General features: G+C 39.7%; 1 protein-coding gene across 17 annotated transcripts in view; it reads left to right on the top strand.

The window, feature by feature from the left end:
• Positions 1-21,299, top strand: part of TENM2 (teneurin transmembrane protein 2) — a 1,269,291-nt gene that overhangs the window by 1,217,215 nt on the left and 30,777 nt on the right. For all 17 annotated transcript variants that reach the window (XM_032447373.1, XM_015875932.2, XM_015875931.2 and 14 more), the window contains 5 exons: positions 6,352-6,498; positions 15,982-16,192; positions 18,411-18,530; positions 20,025-20,286; positions 21,020-21,287. In XM_032447373.1, the coding sequence (XP_032303264.1) occupies positions 6,352-6,498; positions 15,982-16,192; positions 18,411-18,530; positions 20,025-20,286; positions 21,020-21,287 (1,008 nt within the window). The remainder of the gene's footprint in view (positions 1-6,351; positions 6,499-15,981; positions 16,193-18,410; positions 18,531-20,024; positions 20,287-21,019; positions 21,288-21,299) is intronic.

The following is a 21,299-nucleotide window of genomic DNA, read 5'->3' as shown; positions in this document are numbered from 1 at the left end:
AGATTATGGTTTTGCTACTGGTTTTATGAATGCAATTTCATAGTAAGTTATATTCTAAATGGATTTTGTTACAGTAAGATTAATTTGAAAGACCTCTCTATCTTAAGTACAAATTTTACTGCATATTTATGTATCTTTTTATTGGATATATGAAGATGAATTGAATATGAATTTTGTCTGAAAAGCATGCACTGTATGAGTTGAGTATGCTGCTAGAGTTTCATTTTAGTCTAGAATATCATCAAATAATCTGCCCTGGCTATAGAAAAACCGTGCACCTGTTCTGCAGCTTTTGGGCTGCAGCAGTGTCTTTCCACTAAGTAAGTAAGTAGTTGGCCCATTCTTCTTTACTTGTAACTCAGATGGGCAGTGCAGTCAGTCTTTTTGTTACACTGAAAGGCTGGGTTAGTTCTTAACAATTTAACAATCCATGCAACTGTCCTGCTCTGAAGACCTGATCTGGTCCTGGAGACTGTTCTGGAACAGTCCAGACTCGCTCAGAGGAGCTTCACTTCTCACTCAACCAGTAGTAAATTGTGTTGGCATGTATTGAGTTACATATTTTGGACTTGAGCTTATTTTTGTTGAACTATAATGATGTAGAAAATAACTTGTGTGCTCCTACCATAATGCTACGTGTCATTTTTATTTTATGTCCTTCCTTTGGCTTGAACTGAGCCCCATCGGTTTTGGAATTGAAGGATTAAAAATAACAATAGCAAAATAAAAGCTGTGGATTTTTTTCAGTGTTGCTAGGTACCTCATTATGTGTACCTCATTTATTATTTGCTAGATAGCCGTAGGTCAGCAGCAACTCACTGAAGGAATGAACAGAAATGTATGAAAACAGCGATAGCCCTCTATAAATACAAATTAAGCTGTTATCATTACTGCTTTTTTCTAATTTCTCTATATTCTGTAGATACTGTCTCAGAGTACTTTCATGTACCTGCAGGTCTGTATTTAACAACTATAATGAGGAGGAGGAGGATTTAACTGAAATTTAAGTGTTTCCCTTAGAAACTGATTTAATGGATACTGTGTGACAGAGAACCCTGAATTGAGCACCACGGTCCTTACTGCAAAACATCTATGCCCATAGGACTACCTGGTCTGGCATCCCTGCAAGTCAGTGGAAAGACTCCATTGACTGCCAGATGGTTTTGGATAAAGATGTAGAAAATGGAGTTAGACAAAGGTAAATGAGAGGTGTTCTATTTCAGACTAATAGCTGTACTGTGTGTGCGTTAAATGGGAGAGGTACAGGCAACCCATTCCTTCCATTAGTTATCGATTAGAGGAGGCATCCATGCCTGATAGCTTTCAAACAAAAGGAATCAGATGTAGCCTCTTGGTTTACATGTAATTTTCTGTGTACAAACTGGGTAGAGGGCAACATCATGTCTACTTCTGTATGTGATTATTAGGCGCAAGGGAACATTTTTACCTTTTTCCTCTCTCTGCTTTTACTCTTTTTCCTTGCCGTGTTGCCCTTTCTTTTCCTTCAAGTGATTGGCCCCTCTGTGAGTTCTGGTGGTTATAACCAGAATGATGATTTAGTTGCAGAACACAAATTACCAGAATGTCATGTCATGGTACTTTGGTTTGCTTAAAGTGTTTGTTTTGGAGCTTTGAAGTCATTTATGCAAAAGAAAACCCATATGTGCCTGAGTAGCTGTGTACGTGTGTAATTGTGTACCTGGGGTTTGTCGGTATTGGTGGAAAGAAAAGGAACTCTATGTGGAATTTATCCAAAAATGGATTCCGATTTTTCGTGTACTGCCTAGAAAATGGAAATTCATTTGCTGGCTTGAACAATGAATTAATCACCTTACAGTTTAGACCCAGAATAGTTTTACCGTAGATGAAATGTAAAAGTTCTGTCTCATAAATACATTAAGCACTATCACTCTTGCAAACAAGGACTGTCCATATTGATTTTCTTTACTATTCATAATGATTCTGTGAACTTTCTTGTTAAGTTCAGCTTTTCATAAATCTCATAAGTCACAAAAATAGGAAACTATAGAAACAGATAAAGCTGGCATTGGCCTGGTGGAAGCAGTGGGCAGCACTTTCTTTTCCTGTTATGGATAACTAGAGGTCTTGAACCTTTCTTACTCTTTTTCCTTAGTGAATATTAAGAAATAACTTAAATGAAATAATTCTTCAGATGCATTTGATCGAAGTTTAAAGTTGATAAAGCATAACCAAAGTGTTTTCTCCGTGTGTTCCTATTTCTTAGTGTTTTGTGTAACAGCTTCTTGTTCTACTGCATTATGTATGTATAGTCCGTGCTGCATTCTCTTCCTCATAGTGAAAAACACAGTCATGAGACACAAATCAAATTCATTCTTAGGACAAGAAAATCAACTATTTCCAAAGCTTAGATTCAGAGATGTAACAGCTTTCATTTCTCCCTCTCCTTTCCCAGTGTCTTCTTTCCAGCATGTCACTTCATGTGAATGCTGGCTGCTTTTTCTTTGGGGTGGAGAAGAACGGAATTTAGTGTTTTGATTTTGAAATCTTCTCTTACTGTGATACTCCCTCACAATGCTAGTCACATATTCCTGACAGTACATTGAAAATAGCACTGAATTTTATCTTGCCATTTCAATTCAAAATGCATATGTCCCTGTACATACACTTAACCAGTTTCAGAGACTAGAGTGAGCCTGAAAGGGAAGGAGCCTGCCTCAGTGCTTGGCCTCCTGCTGCAGCAGTGCGTGCAGGGCTGTGCAGGCACAGCTGGAAGAGAGAGACACGTGAACTGCTGTTGCCCATACAGTGACTGTTCTGTGAATAAATAGCTTGTCAATCTGGCACTTTAAACAAGCACTTTCTTCTTTTTTAAGCTAGCTTTTTGACATTTTCCATTAAGCATACTGTAATAGAAAAGATGAGTAGAATTTTTCTACACCTTAGGAATAGCAACCTGTCTGCTTAGCATGGAGGACCCTCTCTGTGCAGCAACTGAGAGCTTTATGCTGTGCTGAATTACTTCTCAAGGTTAGATTCCAATCGCGTTCGCTGCTGTGCCTGCCTTGCTTTCTTAGACTACCTTTCTTGGTAAGTAGAGCCATAAGGCAGCCAGGAGGTAGCACGCTTCTTGATGCGAGCTGGGGCTGCACAGTGAGGGCATGCTGTACCAAAGCACTCAGCACTACCGTGTGCTTTCTGCACTGTGTTTCCAGCAAAGGTCACACGCTCAGCAGTGAGCACTGCAGTTGAGGATCCTTAGGCAGGAGCTCTGCTGCCTTGTCTGCTTTCGGGATGCACTGAAGTGCATCAAGGTGCGTTAGCCGTGTGCGAACACTGTGTGTGCGGGGGGACTTAGATCTGCAGCAGTCCCTATGCACATGGGCACGTACAAATTGCAAAATAAAGACAGTCAGACTTCAGATGGAAGTGCACTGCCTAAATATAAAGCTTTTGAAAAAGAAAACTTCCTATTTATATAGTAATTCATAATGGAACTCTTTTGTCTATTTAGTTGATGGGTCATTAGAATAAATTTTGGCCTAACGGATCTAATACTCATGCAAATATTTGCTTGAATAAAGACGTGCATATATAAACAAGCACAGTGCGTGTACATAAACGCACATGAGTATGCAAAATACTTGAACTCTTCTCCCTTGCTTAAAGCTGTTGTGAAAGTCAACACATCATTAATTACTGTCAAAATTCTTCAATCGTATTGTAGTCTGCTACTGCTTTTATTTTTTTATCCTTCTGATATTTAGGTTACTCAAGTCTGTCTTTGGAAGCCCGTTAAATAAACGACAGAGGTAGCATAGTGTTTCCTAGCAACATCATGCCTGTACCAGTGATGCCTGCTTCCCTCTTTAAGCTAAAAGCAAAGTCATGTCCATTAATCCCCAGCTGCACATAAACTTTTCAGAGATTTTGCTAGCTCCCCACTGTTCATGTTTTCATCTTGCTCATATGATGCAAAGTAAACTGCTCCTGTGATTTAATTCTCTTCGGTGCTTCAGTACAAAGCCAACCTTGTGTGTATATTCACAATTACTGTTTGTTTTTCATTTAAAATGAATAATTTTTTCTCCAGTACGATGCCTCCCCTTGGACATTTATCATTTTGGTCATTCAAACAACCTGACAAGCCAAGGAGATAAAATGAATGCCTAGAAAATATATTATCTGGGTTGAAAAAGAAGTGTATGTAATGCTAAGATAGCCTTTTGTTTAAGTGAATGGAGAACTGTATTTTTTATTACAGAGTAATAGCACTGAAAACTCATAGGATTTATTTCTGCCTGTTGACAACTTTCTCTGTAGACTGAACTGAATGATGTTGACCCCATTCACAGGTACCTGGTGTCTTGCTTGGAGAGCTTTGGTAGAGATGGAGCTGCTGTGGCAGTGCTACCAGTGGTATAGGTTTGGGCACCAGGTAGGACGTCGAAATTTTGGTTGCTCTTATGTATAGACAGCCTTTTCCATGGGACAGCTGGGCTCTCCTTCCTAAAAATTTAAATTACTCACTCTGAATTTCTCGGGAGCTCAATAAGGTAAAGTAAGAGTGAATGCTTAGCTCTAGTGATACCTGTGGTGAACTGCAGGGATGCAGAATAGCGTGCTTTCCCACAGTAGAGCCTCCCCTCCCACAGCACTGTGTAAACCTGTTTGGGGTCAGAGGAACTCCTCTGCATTGCCTAATGGTAGCAGAGGCTGCCAAGAGGGGGAAGAAACCTGAAATCAGAGCCCTGGCTTTTTTAATAGGCTGATAGAAATGCACTGTGGGAGTTTCTGTAAGTCATAGCAGTCTAAATGAGTGATTTCTGTAAGGCTGCTCAACCTCTCAGCACTAACTGTGTAAGTTTGACAGTTCTTGTTCCTGGTCACCTACAGAGGCCTTGGGACACAAAGGTGACTTGCTGTCACCTTGGTCTTTCTCCAGTGCTGCACATCTGAACTGGTGCTGCTCACATAAAGAGAACATAACACGGTTATTTGCTTTCAGGATGTATCCCAGTGCTGCTTTCCTTGCTTGTGCTTGTGCCTGATGTAAAGAACCAGGGCTGTCCATTAGTTCCTCATTGCCCTTAAAATGCTTGAGGAAGGGAATGGAGCACTTCATAGTCACGGCTTGGGATCACAGTGGCAAATCCAGCTGAACAGTGAGACCTGAGAGTCGGTAGCAGGTTCCTTCAGTGACCCATCACCGGTAGTGGAAGGGAAATGGAGAGAGTGTGAGGCTTTGTGAGCTGTCTTGAGATTAAATTTACTGCCGAAGATGAAAAGCAATGAGAGACATGTTACATGGTGGCTGCATAGATATCTGGCAGGATGAGGCCGTATCTCCAAACTAGATGTGAGAGCTTGAATGATTGGGTTCCAATATCTGTTGTCAGAGTGGCAACACAGCCTTCTCCTCCCACTCAGACTAATTAGAAGGGATAGGAGAGGTCCATTGCAGGACTCTCAAATCTTCGTTCATATCTGAAGACTTGTGTGGGTTGAATGTGGTCTATCTGGAAAGTTATCAAGGCCTTATTGTCTTACAGGCTGGAATTCGATTTTCTTGCCCTTTATTCCAAAGGAATGCTCAGTAAAATATGGTGGCATCTCCGGAGAATAATTTAGTTTCAGGAAAAATAAAAAGTAGTCATGTTGTTCTTTTGCCTGTGGACATTGTGCTGGAGCATATAAGCACCCTCACAAGTCGGTGCTGTTGTTCCCCATTCAATTTTTGCTAGACAGTAAAGCAAATCTTTCCCATAGCCAATTAAAGACATGTATCTTTTGTGAGTTATCTTTTCTAGCCTGTCTTTCAGAAAGCACGACAGGTTGCATCATACTGTTCAGTAAACTCAGTGTTAAATAAATAGGTGTTTTTAAGAGATTGTTGAATGAGGAAAATATTTTCAATAGCATTTACTGAAACTTTGTGTAGAGGAAGCTCTTGAGAATTATGCAGCACACAATGTAAATGGCACCTGAGCACTGAAGTGCTTGTTTCATAAGACGTGCCCCCTCTCATATATGTATACAAACACACAGAAGGAGAAAAAAACGTGATCTTGCCAGCAGACTGCTGCTTCTATCTAATGAATGTAAGACCAGATGAGAACATTTACAGGACTCTTAGAACGTAGCTGTTGGTAGGGCTCATCCTCCCATCAGGCTTGAGCTAAGTCCCCATTTTTCTAGGCTATCCCCTTTTCCTTACCTTCCTTCTCCACATCACGGTCATGGCTTTGGAGCTGGGCATTTGTCCCACCAGCAAGAGCAGGACTTTCTGTATGCACAGTAATACTGTCAGCATTGTGAGTGTGAGTGTGAATAAGCCTGTCTTGTACTTACCTGCCTCGTTTCTTCCCCCAGATGGCTGCCCTGACTTGTGCAATGGCAATGGGAGGTGCACGCTGGGCCAGAACAGCTGGCAGTGTGTCTGCCAGACCGGCTGGAGAGGGCCTGGATGCAACGTTGCCATGGAAACCTCCTGTGCCGATAACAAGGATAACGAGGGAGGTGAGCAGAAGTCTTCCAATTCCCCGTCCCTAAAGAGCAGAGGGTTAGCCGTGCTTTCTCCGTGAGTCATTTTACTTCAGAAAGAGTTTGGCTGTCATTATCATCAAGTGTTGTTGTTTCCTGCCTTTCGAAACAAACGAGGCTGAGCACTGCGGCCTTGCAGAGTGCAGTTCTGTCAGAGTCCCACTGCAAACCGTGGCGTTTCATGGGTGCTGAGTACAGCCCGCTGAGCTGGAACTTCTTCCTGCAGGCTCCTGGCACACGTGCATGGCAGAACAGCTTACTGTGCCTCTGTGCACAAGCACAGCAGCTGATGTAGCAGGATAGTTAGGAACATTTTTTTAGCTCTGTGCTAGAGGCCGGGGTCATGCTCTCATGTGCACAGCCCGTGTAAGTCACTGTAGCGTGCTGTCATATTTCACAGCTCATACGCCAGAGCTGAGTGAGTTGTGCTGAGCCGTCATATGTGGTAAGGCTCTGAGGTATCCATTCAAATTCTCCTTTGTCAGGTGTACCTCTATTAAAAACAGAATTTGTTCTGTATTTGCCTACCAAGATGACTTTAGTTTATCTCTTTCTGTTCAGCCTTCTGCTTGGTAATCAATTACACTGACCTGAAAGCAGTTTTGAGAAGTTGTGTCTTTTAAATAAGACTCCTTGGTAAACTATCCCCTTCTCCTGAAGCAGCTTTTGTATGTCTCATTACATTGTCTTTAGTAAGTCACCAACACTAAGTGTGTTAGTGTGCAGTGTAGGAAACTAAAAGGTTAATTGCTTACTGCTGATGTTTGCAGCTTTCCTAGCTCTGAAGATTATTAAAAAAAAAAAAAAAAAAATCTAGAAATGGGTGCATCATCAGATTTTTCCCCAAACAAGGAGTCTAGAAAACATTACGAGAAATACTGAGATAAGGTGTCTAAAAAAGAACTGAAATATTTCCATATGGGGAACAGCTTCTTTACTTATTCCAGGACAGTATTCTGCATTTGTGAAACAGAAAGGCATGTGGGAAAACCTGACTACTGAGGTCATTCAGCTGTTTTTCCCAATTTAAAACTGCAAAATTCTGAAACTTTATTTATGAAAGAGAAATCCTTGACTATGTAGAATAAATATGCTGTACAACAGAACTGTAATATTGATCAGCACTACCTTGCAAAATGTGTAGTTTCTGGTTCACCATGGTCATACCTGAAGGAAATCTGTAGTCTCCCTGAATAGCAGAATACTTAAGGGGAGAACTTCATAGAAATTCTCAGCACTTGCAGGCTGAAATTAGGGGCTGGCAAGTCTGCTGCTCATTGCTTCTTGAGAGACTGTATAAATTCTGAACATCTGCTCCTATTTCAAGGTCCCAGCAACCTGAAAAGCCCACATGGCCATTTTCTCAAGGGGATTTTATGGTAAAGCCAGAGATGAAACCCTTATCTTCTGCCATGGGACCCTCCTTAGCATTCTCTGAAAGGATGGACTCATTGTCACTCCTGTCAGTGTAATTGGTCAGTCACAAATGAGAGCTGCCATAAAAATCAAGACTGAAAATAACTTGTATCCCTTAATACTTTGAGTGAGGCCATGCCTTGCATTAAGCTGCACTATGCTGCATGGGTCTGGTTCGCTGCACATCTGGCCAGGAACACACCCAGTGACCTCGATGTTTTTTAGTACTAACTCAGGGGAGACCGCAGGAGTGTGCAGGAATGGAGAAGAAGGAAAAGATATGTGCTGTGTGCTTTAAGATGTACCTTAATGTAATTGTGGTATTAAAATATATAAAAATGTAATAAGAAACAAATAGAATTAAGTTTTTTCAATAGATGGAGCTGAAAACAGTACTATGGGAATCAATTTTAATTTAAGCTAGTTACCAGAACCTCAACTTTTGCATAAAATGCAAGTTTACTGAATGTTAGAAAAATCTCTTCTTCTCCCTAACTCACTCTTTTCATTGAAACTCAACAGGGATTACTTGCAGTCAAATGCTGAACTCATTTGCTGCTTTGTTAACATCTTTGCTCTGTTAACATGAGTACTTTTGGAGCTGTACAGAGCACACACAGCAGTCCTCCAAATGAAAGTAGGGTAGCTAAAACCACAATATTTTGTCTAAATGAGGAAAGGTGAATATCCTTCTTTCTCCATCAGTTTCATATTGCTAAAATGTAGTTGTTTCAGAGTGTCAGTGAAATAGAACAATAATTTTCTGTCTACTAATCTTCCCCACATGTCTATGGATTTAACATATTTTGGTGCTTTTTCTCTGTTCAACCATTTTATTGTGATTCTATCTCACAATCAGATTTAGAAGCTTTGGGCCAAGTCTTCATTTCATGGATGTCAAGACAATCATTGCCACTGACTCCAAAGGGACTCAGATTTGTCCTGTTTTGTCTTACTATATGCCACAGTGTGCATTATATCCCATAGTTCAAAAAGAAAAATGAAATATCAAACTTAATATTTTCTTTCAATTTTAGATTAATGCCCCTTAGCTGGTTTATTTCTAGAAGTGGCAGCTGTTGAGACTTACAAATCTTTGTTGTATATGAGATGTCGGTGTAGATTACTCATATAGATAAAACAGGATTCCATAGGACAGTGTCCAGAGCTGTTCTCTTCTCTCAGAGCTGCTCAAGTAGAGTTGTGCATAGCAGCACTGAAAATGTCACTTGTGTTTGTTCTTACCAGCACATCTAGATAAGTACTTAATTGTGTCTTGTCTTCATTATGAAGGTGTTTATAGTCACTATAGGATACTTTGCTTAAAAAGATTCAGAGGGTCTTATTTCTTCCTTTGTTTTTAAGGCAGAAATCTAATCAAGAGGTAACGGTGGATGGGGTTTTTTTGGCACTGACTCACTTTCATGATCTTTTTATATTGACAAATGTTTCTGTTTTTTCAGATCATGTTTGAGTTATATACTTTACTCATTGTGGCCACTTCTAAATCTAATCCCTTTTCTTAATCGGTCCCTCAGTTGTCTAATAGTTATTAAGCATCTTTTGGAGGGATTAGAAACTGCTTTATTTGATGACCTATAATTGTGATTACAATGTATAATCCCCCCAATAGACTTGTATAGCCCACTTAATTCACTGTAGACATATTTTAGGAAATTAAGGGATTAAAAATGGTATTTCAAGGAATGGGAGAAAGCGTATTACTTATTAAACACATATTTCTTTAACTTACTGCATAAGAAAATCCCTTTAGGAGAGTATTTATACCCATCTTTTCACACTAACTACTTCATCATAATTTGGTGGTTCCTGAATCGCATAATGCTTTTAACCTCTCAGAACAGTCTTCCTAAATTGTGTATATTTAACCTTAAACCTTCCATTGCCTCAAGGAGAATGGGCAAGCTAAAAAAAACCAAACATGTTTCTTTTTTCTGAAGAATATTTCAGTAGATGTTGGAAGCAGTTCATACAAGGAGCTCATTTTTGAGACCCCTTTAACTCAATCAATTAACATCTCAATGAGATAACCCACAAGAGGTATTTAAGGAAGAGCTCTGCAGGAGCAGCCTTGTCAGGAGCCTCATATCACCTACTTGAGTTTCTCTTCGTGGGCTTTTTTTTCTCTTCTTCTCCTCCCTTTTTCATCCTTTCAAAATTGTCTTACTGATATTTATAATAAATTTTATTGACAACTCGTGTAAACGATGTTATCTCAGAAAAAAGAAAAACAAAGCTACCAAAATTCTGTGAAATTGGTTAATTTAACATTTGACCATGATGGAGAAAAAAGATACGGGAAGGTTAAAAACAAATCTGTAAGAGGCTTAAATAGTTTCATTGCTTATATTGTTACACAGTTCACATTTCAAGCCAGAACGTAATGTTGTAATTATCTGGACTACAGTTCAGTGGTGAAGAAAGGGAAGCAGCCAAAACATTATAGAATGGTAAGGTAAATAGAAAGAGAAATTGTTTATTTGTGATGCAAAGTGGGACATTCTTCTTTTTAAAATACATTTAACTTATTTCCATTTGGCTTTGTAAAGACAGTCATGCATATCTCTGAAGACAAATTTTGCCCTTCAGTTTGCTACTATATAGTTGTAACAACTCCAAGAAATACAGTTGGCGGTAGTTCTGTTTGGCACAAAACATTACAGATAATGAATGAGAGAAAGCCAGCTATCTGCTACAGTATGAATCTTCAGTTCAAGAGTAAAATACATTCGCAGTGAAGTTCACTGTCAGGACAGTGCACTTGACTGATTGAAAGGCTGTTTATTTGAGTTGTCTTAGAAAACTCATCTCTAAAATTAGACAGAAAGAAAATAGAAAGAGAAGTGTCTTTCTGCAATAAACATTTAGAAAAAAAAAATTGCTTTTAGAGAATTACAAATCCTGTGACTTGATACTGCATCAGGCTCGTGACATTTAAGATAATACAAGTATTTCACAGCACAAAAGCAAATCATGTAATTTAGCTTGCCTCAACAAGCATTGCCTCAGCAGGGATCTCTAATTCAGCACAAAAGATTTTATGAAGTTCTCAATATAAATACCCAGAATACTCCTGGCACAGAAAGTACCTTCCCAGAGCCTGCACAATAGGCAGTTTTAGAGCACTAAATGTAATGAGTGGTTGAAATCTGTTGTGGATGGGGGCCAGAGTGAGTCATGTAGACTCAAGTATAAAATCTGTATTGAAACTAGACATTATATAAGTTTGACAGGAGCTAATGAGTATGCTTGTATGTGATTCTGTTAAAACTTCATGTCAGCCTCTAATCGTCTTTACACACATTAGTCAGCTTATCCTCACACTGTCCCCCGTGGGATATGTTACTGCAATAGCACGCTCTTACAACCCACAGAGAAGGGAAGGCAAGAAATCTACTGACTGCAGATTCCCTGGTTAAAAAGCACTGAATGAACGTATTTTAAAGGTTGTTTCATCATGGAGCCCTCTCAGTCATCTGTGCTGGAGATGTGGTTTCGCGTTGAAGCACTCAACCTGCCAGCATCCCTGGGCCTTAAGGTCCTCAGTTACTCAGTGCATTGTTGGAGCTGTGCTGTGTTGTCCTGAGTGGGCAAGGGAAGGGGAGCAGTTGCTCTACCAGCACCATAGTCCAGAGCACTTAAAAACCTCACTGGGGAGTTTTTTGGCATTCAGAGTGTGCAGAAGCCTGGGGTTTTTCTTCTGTTTTATCAAATCTTAGGATTTGCAGTCCAACTTTTCCAGAAAAAACAGCTTTGTTTCATTTTTAAGGTTCTGAAAATCTGCTGTGCTCATGGTTTGCTCTAAAATCAATGTTACAGTGGATATCTGGGCAGTTCACAGGGAGCCTTTCTAGCTAGGCTGAGCCAATTGAGGAGCAGGGCTGGAAGAGGATTAAAAGCATTTCCTTTCTTGTTAGCACCGGGACTTCTGAGGAATTATTCTGAACAACGCATGCCAATATAACAGCAATTAGGTCAAGCTACAAAAGTGAAAATTTGAGGTAATGTTAGATAAAAACTGGTAATAAGATGTACTGGGCTGTGGAATAGTCTGTCCATGGAAGCCGTTCTGCATGCAGTTTAGAGCTCAATTAAAATACTTCTACATTGGCAGAGGGAAGACCTATTCTTTTGATAATCTGATAGAGCATCTCTAATTCTTTCACCTTGGGTATATTAATACTACACATAATTAAAATCAGATCATGATAAATTAACTAATTTGCCCTTAGAGTGATCAAAGACCCTTCCACCCTCAGGGCTCGTAGGAGCTGCTGCTCCCCCTCCCCCCCACCCCTACCCCACACGCTCCATTTTAATCATAACTCTGAAATGTTTATTGGAAAAAGAAGTATTTCCAGGAATTACGCTCTGAAAGTGGCTGGCTCCTAAAGCTAATGAAGTGTAAGGATGCCCTCTGCTGAGCATGTGCTCAGGAGTTTTGTTGGGAAACAGCATTGTCCCCTGCTGGGTGCAGAAAGAACCTCTTGGGCAGCTGGGTACCAGGGCAAGGTGACCCTTTCTAACATGCATTGTGAATCTAATATAATAGTACAACCAGTATATGATGAAGAGTAAGCACTGAAGAAAATTAACTTGTCGGAGTTTAACAGAAAACAAAGAGATATCAGTAACTCAAGTGTCAGCTTACTTTCCAGAGAAAGATATAGCACAATTTTGGAATCCAGGCATCTGGAGATGATCAGAAATACCCTCAAGTGGTGAAGGGAAACTGATGTTAAGAGGTCCTTGATGCTTTACCAATAACATACATCACTGTTTCTATGTTATGCTTTTTTAGACCTTCTGATGGTGTCCAGAAGCCATCATAGAACAAAGCTGTGCACAAATACAGCACTTTTATTATATGTGCTATTTCAAAATGTTGCTTTTTGCCTTGGGTCAGTTCTGTGTGTGGTTGAGTTCATGTAGGCATCCAGAGAAGGTTAAAAAAAAAAAAAAAAAAAAGCGTGCATCTCCAATAACAGATGTGAAGTCTTCAAGGGGGATTCCATGTCACTTAATTTGCTTCTGGAAAGATTAAGGAATAACTGAGGAAAGGAGAGCTAATCTTGTGCTGCCAGTTTAAGTTAGATCAACATTTCCTATTTGTTCCTTCTGATTTAAAGCAAAGTCAGGACTTCTTTGCATCTCGAACTGTTGGAGGAGGTTTAGCACCATCTTAACTCCCTCTGCAGTGTCTTTCCTGTCAGAGTGCTGCTGACTTAAACTCGGATGTACGCACTGTGACAAGCAGTGATATCTCGATGAGGCCTATGGTGAGGTTTTTGTCATTGAATTAACTGTATAAATAATTCAGCATGCCCAAGGAAATCTGGAAGATGACAACTTCTGAAATATATATTAAAAACAAAGTCCCGAATTCTAATTAAAATTCATGCTTATGGCAGTTTTCTCTCATAGAAGGTGCATTTTTTTCTAGCCTTGATTTTAATCAGCTAAGTCAAATGCAACTAAGTGATTGCACAACAGTTTATTAATTTCATACTTCGTGGTACAATATGGCTGGAGAAGTGGGCTGAGCCGAACCTCACACAGTTCAACAAAAACTGCAAAGTGCTGCACCTCGGGACAAGCTGCCCTGTTCACCAGATCATAAAGGGGCACCCCAATGCAAAGCAGCTCTTCTGTAAAGGACCCGAACACCAGGTCAAACGTGAGTCAAAGAGGTGCCCTTGAAGCAACCAAAACCTGGGCTGCAGTGGGACAAGAGCGTACCTACTTTCTGTGATCATAGAACAAAGGCATAACTGAAGGTTTTTCAGAGTATGATGAAGGTTACTCACTCTGAGACTCACCTTGAGAGAGTCTGCAGCAATACATTTTAAAAAGGATAATGATCCAAACAAATAGATTGTGTGTGTATAATTATGTTATAATATTTGAAATATTCCTCTAAGTATATGAAACTGTGCAAGCATGAATTCCCATAATGTGTGAAAACCTTCCTGCATGAAACAACTCATGCACAGGTTTTTCCCTGGCATGGAATGGAGATGTTTTTAGCCTCCCAGGTCCTGAACTGGCAATTCAAAGCAGTGTGATTGCCTGCTTGATTGTTTGTGAGATAACAGTAAGATTGGCAGTGACAGGGTAATTTACTGAAGATTGCAATGTCAGGCGATATCCAAAGGGGCTTGCCAGCATAAAGATGTGATTCTGTTGACTGACAGGACACTGAGATTGATATGCCATTTGAAAGTTCATGGTGTCGTCAGAAGTGTTCGGTCACAGCAGCCCATAATTTGCTGCATGATGAGGTCATTACAGACATAACACGCTCACCTATAATAACAGGTGTAGCAAAAATACGAGGCAGCTGTAACAGCTAAATGTAAATTTGTCAGAAAGAGTAATTTATATCCTCTATTTTGTTTCTGCTGTTACTGCTGATAGGATTCTCTTCACTGACAGTTGTCTGAGTAAAAGAACTGAGTGGACTAAATGGTGGACAGCTCTAAGTTTGTAGTTTTAGAAGTGCCACAAACCAAGAAAAGAGAAGAATGGAGACGAAAAAATTCCCAGAGCTTAAGAGAGAAATCGCTTTCAGTTATAGTCTGAAGCTGGGGATGGCAGGAAATGGGTGGAAAACAGACTGCAGCAAAATAAAAATAAAAATAATAGTATGTACCGCCATGTTGGGAAGGATTTCAAGATGAATGGAACTCCTAATGTGAATAGGCAACTGACCTTAAGGAAATCTATAGCTCTTACAGCAAGATAGTTTGTCTAACTTAAATTTCCTTAGTGGGCTGAATGAAAGAATTGTCAGCATACCTTGGCAATTTTGTTCTTAAGTCAGAGTCCGTTGTTTCAGGCACAAACACTCTACTGGAAATTTGGGTTAATTGTAAAATAAGAAAGCTGCTTGTAGTTGATTGTTGATTTTTTTCCCCTTCCACTCTTAACATAGTGCTGGTCTGTTTGGAAAATCTTGAAAATAAATGAGACGTGCTCTTTCTCTGAGCCACAACTGTCAGCTGACCTGCTGGAATGCTTTTCCCTGTGTCCGTGATGCAGAGCGTGCCCTGGCCGTGTCTGTACTCAGCAGATGAGTCTGATGTGCCTTGCAGTGTCTCTGAAAGTTTACAGACTTGCAGATTGGATGCCTGATTTTTGTGATTTCTCAAAAGTAGACGAATGAATATTTCTGAATTCTTACAGATAATACTTTAAAGAAAACAGTTATTAATGTACTGAGCTATTAAGTAGGACTCCATTAAGAGAAAACATTTAAATAATGACGTGAAGGGAAGGAATGATGCTATAAGCTGTTACCATATGTGATAAAAAGAACTGTGATTCATCTGCCTATGCAGATTGGTCTCCCTGTTGAGGACTGCACTTCAATTCCCAGTGATTATGATTATTTTTTAAAATGCTTCTTAACAAATATTCTTCATGGACAAAGTAATGTGTAATATGATGGCTGAGCCCACCAATTTTGTGGCTGATCCTTTCTTACCCCAAGCACATGGCCAGGTTGTCATTCAGATGTTCATGAGAGGTGAATTGCAGAAGCACTTCCCTATAAATTATCAAAGTGGATGCAGCATAATTTTTATTTTCCTTACACAATTATTACAGTAACTTTTTTCAGCCCATCTCCTTCCCTCCCAAGATTTAACAAATGAAATTAAATGTCATAATTCCTTGTAGGACTCTTATAGGCCAGCATGTAGATCTAAAAACTTTGTAAAGCAATCAGTTGGAGAATCCTTTACTCCTTCTGCTATTCATTTTTCCTCATTTCAGCCCTTAATAGATTTCTTTTGGGCTTGATTCTCCTCTAATACAGTTATAATTCACATTAATGGTTGGTGTACTTTAAGAAAGTCTTATCCTTGTTGTATTTCTAGTTCAGTTACCCGTTTTCTGGCACAGGGATGCTATGAAGAGCATGCACTAACATTTTCTCCCAGTGCCTTGAGATGTCCATTAGATATTTTTGCTTGATAGCACTGTGCAGCTGACTGAATCTTGATGATTCTTGGCTTTCAGATGGCTTGGTTGACTGCCTAGACCCAGACTGCTGCCTCCAGTCTACTTGTCAAAACAGCCTGCTGTGCCGAGGTTCCCGTGATCCTCTTGACATCATACAACAGAGCCATTCTGGTTCACCAGCTGTGAAGTCATTCTATGATCGAATCAAGCTCTTAGTGGGGAAGGACAGCACTCATATCATTCCAGGAGAAAATCCCTTCAACAGCAGGTAGCATGCTATAAATATGACATTGCATCTACGTGTTTGCACTGTGTGAGAAAATATCTCCTAGAGCTTTTGTTCATGTTTTTACATGAGATGCTGCTTTCAGGTCATTCTTGTGTTTCCATCTCAGCAATCGATTCCATTGTGCTCTGTTGCAATTTATATTATTGCTTTTATTTTATAACACTTGAGTTTTATTAGCATTTTAACGCACTGGCAACATCTAGAAGCAGGTTTCTTCCACTCAGCAAGAGCTTCTGAGCTTCATCATTTATGAAGACTGCAGTGTACAACAATGGAAAGTGCATGAGTTTGAAGAGTAGATGTAAATAATGCTATAATATAGTCTTAGTTGTAATTGCTAAGAAAATTAAATTTCATTTAAAAAAAAAACAAAACCAAACAGCTGAAAACACCCATCTTACTTAATTTCAAGCAGTTAACTTGGAAATAATCAAGCTATTCGTGTAAGAATGTTCAAAGAATTACAAATCTAGCCTGAGCAAGAGTTGGCTACTTCAGATCTGAGACTTTTCTGAAAAATCCAGATAGAAATGTTAAATTCATAAAGTTTTATAGTGCTCTGATTTGGCAGGGGTCTCAATCCTGTTTTATTTGCACCTCACATGTTTTAATATTTCTTTACATATGGCCTCTTAAAAGATTACCCAAAAAAACCCTGTGGTATGTGTTACTATAAAAGAGCACAGTGCTTCATACAAGCGTGGATAGTACACTTAGAAATATACATCACAGCATCCTGAGCATTTCAGAAATAGCAGAAGAGGCCTGAAAACAACCCTGGTTGTTTCCGACTAATGGAAATGAATATGCACATCTGATACGTACATCACGTTAGAAATGCATGAATAGGGGACAATGCAGGCCTTATAGCTGTCCCAGAACTGAACTAAATTTGTCTGTTTTTGGCACAACACAAGCCATTTTAATCCCCTCATCCCACAGTTTGGCCAAGGTCCAGGAATCTTTGCTGTCAGGTTTCTGTGTCTGTTGGTGTGCCCAAAGCCTTCTAAGCGTTGTAGGCAGCTCCAGCCCTGCCAGCGCAGAGCCGGCTCAGAAATGGGCCTTTTTGTTTCCTGGCTCTCTATAGCTACCAATCAGAGGTGGTGGACCATGCCAGAAGTGCTTAGTGCTAGTATAGAATACTTTACACCTGCAAAGCACAGTGCTGTTGTNGGTGGACCATGCCAGAAGTGCTTAGTGCTAGTATAGAATACTTTACACCTGCAAAGCACAGTGCTGTTGTCCTTCTTGCAAGGTGCTTCTCTTTTTCATCTCTTTTTCTTACACATCTTTCTTTTCTCACCAGTCTGCCTCTGTCAGGATTGGGAAGTGGGAGGAAGGGAGCCAGGAGATGGAGTATCCTCTCCATCTATGAGAGCAGGGAGAGAGGCAGGAACAGGCGACCGTGCCAGGGAGCAGCAGAGCAGGGAGGAGTGGGGCTGCTGCTTCCAGGAGGCTGCAGTCCAGCAGTATGTGCCTGCTGCATGCTCTCCAGCAGCAAAGTGCTCTCAAAAGAGAAGTCTGACTGTGCCCAATTGTATGGGAATAACCAATCTTCATTCCCTTTAGTTTAAGCAAAGTGGGTAGCCTGGTGGCTACGAAAGCCATTTATTTTGCCTGTGCATAAAGCTGATGTCGTATCTTTTCTCCAGCTGACAAAGTGAAAAGGAAGGATTACAGATCAGGAACCAGTGTGTAGTGCACAGAGGTCAGTCACTCCCTAAGATGAATGTTCATGGGCCATAATTTGGAAAATAATTTGTCTAAAATGGAGGTATACCATTACACCGTATTTTTAAAGTGTTTGAGGCATCCACAGACATAGCATTGTAACCAGGCTGGATATTCTGAGCATTGATGGGTCATCATTCCATGGTACTTCAGGGTCACAGCTCTGGCTTGGCTGCATGTGAGGTGGCAAAGCCTCTGCAAGGCCTCATTAGTCAGTTGCATCTGAGGTCCAACCCAAGGGAAGGCATCAGGTCCTATTCCATCTTTACTGGCCTCAACACATAGATACACATTTTCTTCATTTAATTAAACAGAGGGAGTTGGGTGCTACCTTCAGTATTCTAGTAATCCTTGAAGCAAGTGGAATTTAGAGTAAATGAGGCACATGTGTTCCACCGCTCAGTTTATAAGCACTGTAACTGTTTTCGTAACTAACTTCATTACCTTTCATTATTCTCTTTTCAAGTCTTGTGTCTCTTATAAGAGGCCAAGTGGTGACTACAGATGGAACGCCTCTAGTTGGGGTCAACGTGTCTTTTGTCAAGTATCCAAAGTATGGCTATACCCTCACTCGTCAGGATGGCATGTGAGTTTGCTTCTTTCATTGAGGACCTATTATTTTATGTAGTATCTTTGCTGATTAACAGATGGTGCAATCTATTGGAGCCATGTGGTACCGTGCATTTCATTCCTCCCAGGGCAAAGAGCTAATAAGTAAACACCAAAGTAATTTTTCACATGGCATTTTGAATGCTAAATGAAAGTAAATATGAAAAGGCTGACTTCTGATAATAATGTGTTAGCAGTCACACTCACTTCAAATAAATTGCTCTGTATCTATGAAAACATTCATGGACTACAGTAATACCCAGCTGAGAGCAGAAATATTTTAGCTTAAAATGCAAGGCCAAAGAATGTTGCTTGGGGAAATATATTTATATATATATATATATATTTTTTTTTTGTTAAAAGTTCCCTTCTATCTCTCTTTTTGAAGATCTGCTATATTTTGACTTTCTTCAGGGTAGAATATACTCAAAAGATTCTAATTGACTGTATTTAGACATTCTCCTGCTGTGCAAAGATGAGCTTTTTCCCCCTTGTATCATTTGATTTGAAATGCAGACAGTTTCAGAAAAATAAAAACTGATGTGTCATGGTTTATCTGGTTTACTGGCTGTGGTAACTAAGACTAAGTAAGTATAGTTATGGCACATTCATTGCAAACATTTGCCATTTTTTCTTATCTTTCATACAAAGAGTTGAATTGAATTACTTAATATGAATCAGTCGAACTATTGAGTATTTCACGTCCACATTTCCAGAGTATCTTAGTGTTAGAATTATAGTGTAATATTATTGATTTCAGTGGTTTAAGACAACAGCAATATGTTAGCTGAACTTGTATTTAGATCTAAATAAATTATCTAAATCATCAAGTAATTTGTTACATTACTGTTTACACAAAACAACTGATCAGTTCTGTTGTCAGAACAACCTTGAATTATTTTGTGCCTTTAGGACAAATTTCAGAACTCCTGCAGAGCTCCACGTTGCTGCTGTAATTTTGTAGGGGCTTGGGAGTAAATATCTAATCTCTATGAAAAATGGTAGCAACAGTAATTCTGGGTACAGTAATTCTTACCACATTTGTAGAACAGAAACAGCTAAACTTTTCATTATTATTCTTCCTGCCATCCATCCCATTACTTTTCTTGATGGACAACATCTGTTGGGAAAGGAATAATTCAGTGCCCAGCACATTGCTTACTTGCTTTCTCTGCTGGTTCTGTGTATATGGGGGACTTGCAGTAATGCATGTGCTTGTTTGGTGGGTTTTTTTGAAATTATTAATGCAGATTTTATAATGTATTGGGACATTTGTCCAGATGGCTACAAATTGCTGCTTGCCTTGACTGTATTTCAGTCTGTCATTTTGCTTCCAGAGGTTCACATCCCATGACAAATCCTTTGAAGCAGGACACTTAAAACATGTACAGTGGTATGACATTCTTTTAGCCACGAGTGTTATGTCTTGGATCATTCAGTCTCATTGCCTCTAAAGCCTGCCTTTCTTTAGGTTTGACTTGGTTGCAAATGGTGGATCATCCCTAACTTTGCACTTTGAACGGGCCCCATTTATGAGTCAGGAAAGAACAGTTTGGCTGCCATGGAACAGCTTCTATGCCATGGACACGCTTGTAATGAAGACAGAGGAGAACTCCATTCCTAGCTGTGATCTCAGTGGCTTTGTCAGACCTGATCCAGTCATCATTTCATCACCACTGTCAACTTTCTTCAGTGATGCTCCTGGCCGAAATCCCATTGTACCAGAAACCCAGGTGAGAACAGAGAGAAACATATAGAAATTGGTGATCAGATGCTATTGTTGACATAAGCACTTGACACGACCACCATTTGGAATTGCCACAGCAGAAAGCTATGTAGTGTTGCATTCATTCTGACAGATAACAAGCTTTCTAATGAAGTCTGTAGTAGATATCCTAGGTTTATGTTACCCAGACTCGTTTATCTTTGACTACCTTGCACCTTCTCATTATCGCACAGTATATGAGTATATATCTGTATTTCAGTTCACAGCTTAGGTGTTTCAAGAGAATTTTGCAAAGGCTTTGGTGTCTGGTATTAAGCCCAGTCCCAATTTCTCGTATGCCATTTAGGACAAATAAAAATTCACTTGTTTTCACTTTTTTACTTGGTTACTATTTACTTTGTATAAATTGTTGGTAGAAATTGCAGGTTCCTTTAGCTGTATCTTCTTGTATTCCCCTTTCACGTAACTTACTGTAAAACTGTTTGCTCTTATTTTACTTATGCAGTGGATTCTTACAAATAAAGGCATATGCAGACACCAAATAATATTTTAACCAGAAACATCAGCTGAACTCTGTCACTGCACTGATTTGAAGATACCCATTACCAGTAGTAGAAAGTCATTAGGTCATAGGGATATTATTAGCTTAGAATAGTATCTGATATTCAAAGAAAAAAAAAAAAAAACCAAAAAAACCACCAAAGCAGTACTGTAAAGTGTTTGATCTTTTCCCTGTTCAGGTTCTTCATGAAGAAATTGAGGTTCCCGGCTCAAGTATAAAGCTGATCTACCTGAGTTCCCGTACTGCTGGATATAAATCCTTACTTAAGATCATCATGACTCAATCACTTGTGCCACTGAATCTAATCAAAGTTCATTTGATGGTCGCAGTAGAAGGACATCTTTTTCAAAAATCATTTCAGGCATCTCCCAACTTGGCTTATACGTTTATCTGGGACAAAACAGATGCATATGGTCAGAAGGTGTACGGGTTGTCAGATGCTGTAGGTAAGTCAGTGT

Source organism: Coturnix japonica, chromosome 13, assembly GCF_001577835.2.
Source record: "Coturnix japonica isolate 7356 chromosome 13, Coturnix japonica 2.1, whole genome shotgun sequence".
Lineage (NCBI taxonomy): Eukaryota > Metazoa > Chordata > Aves > Galliformes > Phasianidae > Coturnix > Coturnix japonica.
The sequence above is the reverse complement of the archived record's forward strand: the minus strand, read 5'-3'. Positions and strand labels throughout refer to the sequence as shown.